The 6,770-nt window shown below is 40.5% G+C and overlaps 1 protein-coding gene across 1 annotated transcript; it reads left to right on the plus strand.

The window, feature by feature from the left end:
- Positions 1-3,178: 3,178 nt before the first annotated feature.
- LOC140925570 (extracellular calcium-sensing receptor-like) lies at positions 3,179-5,815 on the plus strand. The gene has a single exon (XM_073375499.1). The coding sequence runs from the start codon at positions 3,179-3,181 to the stop codon at positions 5,813-5,815; it is 2,637 nt and encodes an 878-aa protein (XP_073231600.1).
- Positions 5,816-6,770: the final 955 nt, after the last annotated feature.

Here is a 6,770-nt window from a genome sequence, read left to right on the forward strand (position 1 = left end):
TTTAAAAGAGCTTGTTTGACGGCTTGAAGTGAGTTTGTAGCGTGTCATTCCTTTTGATTGGCACCGAATTGATATACTGAGCGACTTTTCCAAGTTATTAATGTACTATATTAATTTAAATGCCTTATTTTCACGAAAAGAGAGCTGAATTTTAATGATGAAGGTATTATCTTCACTGTCACGGTCGAGTACTTCAAGAAATGTGTTACTTTCCTACTACAATAGTCGAGGTTCTGTGAAACCATAATAATTTTTGAAGAGAGGAAGGGATATAATTTCAAGGAATGACAATGGACCTCGTTGTACCTCAACTCAATAATCGACAAATCGAAATTGAACATGGCTGTTTTAAGCCACTGGCAGACGACTGCCCGACTTCTCGAAGACCCATCTGTGAAGTAAACATGAGTAAAACGTACGTAGAGTGAAAATACATGTATACATAAAATAGGTTTAAAGATTATCTCTTTATATAACTAGAATAATCAGTAAAACATATTTTCAAATAAAATCCATTAGCTGCGTATCGAAAAGTGCCCAAAAATTCATCTCTCGCGGAAGTCGTGCGCGTAATGTGAGTATCGTGTTTTGAGCCAATATTATGAACAAACACAAAACAATAGACAAAGAAATCAGATCTTGAAAAATTTTGTTGAAAAAATCCATTAGATAATCTTTACAAGCAATCAGCGACTGAGCACACAGCAAAATTCGACACAAAATCACGCCATCTCCAATCAGGGCACATTTTGTAATTTTTCTTTAAACACCGATACCAAAATGAATCAAACGTCTATGAAACATTTCAACCTCCTCCCCACGGCGCTTTTTTAAAGCCAGGGAATAGCGCCCTGGGGACGAGGTTGGAAACATTTATAAATAGTTACATAAATTTCCTTTATTCCCTAGTTGACCATAGAGTAAAAAATGTACCTTAAAATGCTCCAAAACGTTGCTGCCTTGGTTGCACCTGCAAAACAGGCCAAGTGCTCCGCCGTGAAGAAAATAAGGTTGAATTCTTCGAAGAACAATTCATAATGAAAAGCTTTCATTTGCCCATAAAAAGAAACCTGAGCTTTCGTTTGAACTTTCTCAATAACCTGTACAATGAATAGAAATCTCACGCCGTCAAGTTTATCCGAAATTCGCCTGTTAGCCGATAACATATAGCTTAATTAAGCGTACTAAGGTCTCTCCACCAAAGAACTGACAAAAGTGAAATGGCCGAAGACAAATTCAGCCGTAAAAACTGCAAAGAAGGTACTGTAAAGTCGAACTGGGTATTCAAATCGCAAGAGTGCAAACAAATCACGTAATTCAGGTCCAGGCATTTCGGAGAAACTAAAGAAACTAAGGTTGAAAATCATTTACTGGTAAACTGCGTCTGTGATCAAATCCTGTCAGAAAACATCTGCAGAAACATAAACCACAGGAACAAATTACTAAATATGCATGGAACAGACCAGTCCTAACCTCTAAATGTGAGACTCAAAAAGGCAAAAAAAAAAATTTGCTCAGTCAAAATGTGGAATACTCCATGTACTGCACAAACTACGCAAAAAGAGGGCGAGAAAAACCTCTGTTGTTCTAGCTGACTCTAAGGTCATGTTTCACACTATCACGAGCTCAGTCTTTCTGGTCACGAGCTATTAGTCATGTTTGGCTTGTCAACACTTAATTCAAACCGGACTAATCACAAACTGCGTAAGAAACTAGCCAATCAAAAACGCCGACATATGTCCTCGCGACTCTGCGGGATTCGAACACGATATTGTGCACTAATTCGCAGACGCTCTATACAGAAGGTTTAGAGTGTCTGCGACGCATGCAGGCAACACAGAAAAGGTGAGTAACTCACTTGCACATGGCAGCCAAAACTATAAAGAGAGCTGAATGACGTATATTGGGTGCTGTCGTTCCACAAACGTGTTCTTTAAGGTATAGAGGCATTTCTACGATGAAAGTGAGTTTATTGTAGCCTCGCTGTCATAATTTGAATGTGGTCTTCGGCCATTTCATTTTTTTCAGTTCTTTGGCGGAGAGTCGTTAGTAAGCTTAAGCTTGTATGTTATCAGCATATGTTCCCGTGAAAGAAATGATTGTTAATGATATATGAAATAAATCATATATGAACCGCGGCAATAAAATGAAAATGAAGAAATGATCGTCGCAGTGAACGCAATTTATGCAATTGCGTAAAGAAGCCTGAAAAAAAAAATCAGGACTTCAACTTCAACGGTCAACCCCGTTGAAGTCCTGAATTTTTTTCAGGCTTCTTTACGAAATTGCATAAATTGCGTTCACTGCATGCGACGATCATTTCTTCATTTTCATTTCATTTCCGCAATTCATATATGAGTTATTTCATATATCATTAACACTCATTTCTTTCACGGGAACATATGCTGATAACATACAAGCTTGAGCTTACTAACGACTCTACGCAAAGAACTGAAAAAAATGAAATGGCCGAAGACCACATTCAGCCGTAAAAACTGCAAAGAAGGTACTGTAAATTCGAACTGGGTATTCAAATCGCAAGAGTGCAAATAAATCACGTCTGTATCTTCCCCAAAGACGGGAGCTTGATAGTCTCCTTCGCAGCCGTTATTAGGGTTGTCACGCAATGGGGACAGGAGCGTTGCGTGACGACCCTAATAACGGCTGCGAAGGAGACTAGCAGCTTGATCGAGTTGTTTTCTCAATGCATCCATCTTTAAAGTGATGACGTCACAAACCAATTCGATAATATATTACAGCGAAATGCATCATGGGAAGACTGCATCATCCTACCTTTTGCCTTATCGTTGACACAAATGTAACAGTGTCCACACAAAGAAAGTGTGCAACTCATTTGCACATGGCAGCCAACACTATAAAGACCTCTATAAATCGCAGATACCCTTTGGGTAACTCCGACTTACAAAATTAAAAAGGTTACTTTGACTGCTAAAAATATGTGAAGGTTTTTTAGTATATGCCAGATTTACAATAATTTGGGGAAACGATATTGGGAACTTTTAAGCAAGTTACAAAAACAAGTTTGCGCAATAAATGTTTGACTGTTGTTGGGAAAGCCGCATCTTTTTCTTGAAACTATTCGCAAGGTTAAATCTATATTCCTTTGATTTGTTTTAGTGTAAACCACACAAGGCCGATGAAGTGGAGGATAAACATAATGTTTTCAGGCATCTTAAGACCGCCTCTCTTTATACTGCTATTTCTTCCACTAACATCCTCAGACGACGGATATAGAAATTACAAAGATGGCGACGTTATAGTTGGTGGTCTTTTCAACATCCACTATTCTGGCACTGATGATCAATGTACTGAGATTTCTACCACGGGGCTAGGATACGCAGAGGCTACCATCTTCGCTATTGAGAAAATTAATAAGAATTCCAGTATTTTACCGAACGTTACAATCGGCTACGATTTAAGAGACTACTGTTGGAGCAAAGCTCGAGCCATGAAAATAGCCTATGACTTCATGTGTGATGGCGATCCAGCACATATGTCTAACCAAAATATCAGCACCTCCCCGACAAGATATGTCAAGGAAACCAAAACCAAGACCATCTCAGCGTTAGTTGGCCCTACCGAGTCCGGAAGCGCAGTGCTAGTAGGAAGTCTTCTTCAGGTTTCTGACATTCCCGTCATCAGCCCGAGTGTAACCAGCGATGAATTGAGTTCACAAATGTACAAAAACTTTTTCAGAACAGTTCCACCAGACAACTGGCAGGCAAAGGTCATGGCAGACATCATAGAGCTCTTTAACTGGACATACGTGGCGGCTGTCGGGTTAGATGATTCTTATGGACATAACGGTATTTCGGCCCTGGAAAAAGAATCATTCAACCGTAAAACATTTTGCATTACTTTTTCTGAGTATATTCCACGGCTAGGTTATTGGAATAAAACCAAGCAAACTGTTTTCAAGATTAAAAGGAGGTCTGAAGTCTCAGTGATCATTGTTTGGCTTTCTGGCGCTTACGGAAGAGCATTTTTTGCAGAAGCAACCACTCAAAATCTTGAAGGAAAGACTTGGATACTTAGTGACGCACTGACCGCGCGGGGAAATTATCTTGACTCTCACCCCACAATACTAAACGGCTCTTTGGGAATAAAGCCACATGACTATTCCGTTCTCGAATTTGAAGAGCACCTTAAGATGATCACCCCTGCAAAAAGCATTGAAAGAGGCGCACACTGGTGGGAAGAGTTCTGGAGATTACATTTCAACTGTTCAGCCACAAACTCCAATGAACAGTCTGGGGTCGCACTTTGCGAAGCAAATCTGACGTTACACCATGCGCTACAAAAGATACGCGGCTCTTTTGTTTCTTACACAATTGACGCTGTATATGCTATTGCACATGCCCTAGATAACATTTACCGCTGTTCTCGTACTATACATGGTGCTGGTAAAAGAGGAAAGTGTCCTCCAGTCAAGCCGGCCGTCAAGGGACGTGATCTGGAGAAATATCTCAGAAATATCAGTTTTGACGGGTTGACTGGGAAGGTGCGATTTGACAAGTTTGGAGATCCTTTAACTGCTTCATACGACATCATAAACTTTCAGCTTGACTCAACCACAGGTAGGACTCTCAAATATATTCGGGTCGGATCTTGGAACAAAAATAACACGCCTAAACTCAAGATAGATTTGTCCAGGCTACGATGGAGAACTCTCTACACCCCGTTATCCTTTTGTTCATCAGAATGTTTGCCAGGTACCAGGAGGGAATTCAACTCGCCATGTTGCTGGGACTGCATAAAGTGCCCAAAGGGAACTGTCAGTACTGAAAACGGATCCACCAATTGCACAAAATGTGACTTGGAGACAAAATCAAACGAAGAGCAAAACAAGTGTGAAAAATTACCGATCATTAACATCACGCATACAACCCCCTCTGGAATCGCGATAACCTTGATGGCTTTGATCGGGGTTATTCTCACGTTGTCAGTTTGCGGCATTTACATCAAGTTTTACAACAGCCCAATCGTCAAGGCTTCTAACAGAGAGATCTCTTTTTTGCTGCTCTTTGGCATCTCATCTCTCCACATATTAGCCGTCCTCGAACTTTCTGAACCCAGCCATCCACTTTGCACCGCAGCATCTTTCTGGCGTTATTTTGCTCTTAATCTTTGTATCACGGTGCTCTTTCTGAAAACAATGCGAATGACAAGTGTTTTTGAGGTTGATAAAGTGGCGCAGTTGTTTGCTCCCTGCTACAAAACCCTTACAAGGCAAAGTGTGTTCCTTTCTGTCATGAATTTAGCCTCCGTTTGTTTGTTGGTCCCCTGGATGTTTTTGGACTCTCCGAAGCGTAAAAAGATCATTCGCTTTGATGAGTACGTCTTCCTTGTGTGCAAACCCTTTGAAACAAACGCCGGCCTTGCATTCTTCATCTCGGTGTATGCTTACACCTTAATTGTGGCTTTCTTATGTAAGTATTACGCTTTCAAATCACGAGGAATTCCCGAGAACTTTAACGAGACAAGATACATCGGCTTCTCTATGTACATTCTACTTTTGTCATCGCTGGCATATTACCCTGTGGCGTTTGCTTTTGAGAGCTGGTACGTGACAATTGTGTCTTGTACTACGACGTTAGTAACTTCGTTTGGTTTGTTGGGATGCATGTTCGGACCCAGAATCTACATTCTCTTTTTCCAATCCCAGCAAAACACCATCCAAAGTATCAGGTCGCAGGTCATGGATTTCTCCTTTAGTAATGTAACTGCAACAAGAGCTTTGCCTAGACAAATTAATGAAGAAGTACCTAACGCTGTGCTGGATACCGAAAATTAAAAACGACAGATTGCAGATTGCCAACGAGCTATTCTTTCGACCAGTAACAGGGGAAAATACTTTAAACGCCTCAATCGACTCAAACTTTGCTAAACTGTTTTTTCTGTATATAGTCCAGTCAACGTACTGATAGACCTCTCACTAATTGCAAAAGAAGTTTTTTCTTCAGTTTTGAAATAAGAAAGACTCTTTGATATACATATTAAAAGTCTAGGAAAATCTATGCATGGGAAGACACTTAAATTCAGTTCAATTATAACAACCTGAATCAGTTACATGAAAATGAGCCTGAATTCTATTTGCGATAGAAAAAAAGCTATTTCGACTTATGAATTAGATTTTTCTGATTGGAACTTTGAGAAGCAAATTTACAAAAGTTAAAAAAACGTGTTAGTGATTTTAGACCTTCAATCATCTTCATCTTCATCTTCATCTACATCTTCATCGAAATCGAGTTGAAGTGCTGTAGCATTGGTGCAACTAGTGCCTCGACAGTGTCCTCAGGCAACTGAACACTTAAGGTTATGTGAAAATCAAGAGCCCATCACAGTCATAGGCTCCTGGTGAAAATGAAATAATTAGCATGTCCGAGCGTACGACAAAAACAGGATTCGAACCTATGACCTCCCAAACACGGCTGGAGGTGGGTCATGATAGGTACCAGTTTTCCATCATGCAATCTCCACCCCCTTTCTTCAGCAGGTATTTGTTCGTCTTCGTCCTTCCACTGGCTAAGTTGTTGGTGGTAGACTCTAATACTGTCGTATGATGCAGCAGCAGCCTTGAGGCTGAATCTGGGAGGTACCAGTAGACACCTTTTCACAAAAGCGACGAAATCGCAGTACATCAAGCAACTCCTTCTCCAGGCTTCCCATTGTAAAGACCAACACGCTGGAAGACTGTCAAACACCTTGACGTGTTCACGAAAGTGGGTATCTCTGACAAACCTCTTTAG

This window comes from Porites lutea, chromosome 2 (assembly GCF_958299795.1).
Source record: "Porites lutea chromosome 2, jaPorLute2.1, whole genome shotgun sequence".
In the NCBI taxonomy this organism is placed as follows: Eukaryota; Metazoa; Cnidaria; class Anthozoa; order Scleractinia; family Poritidae; genus Porites; species Porites lutea.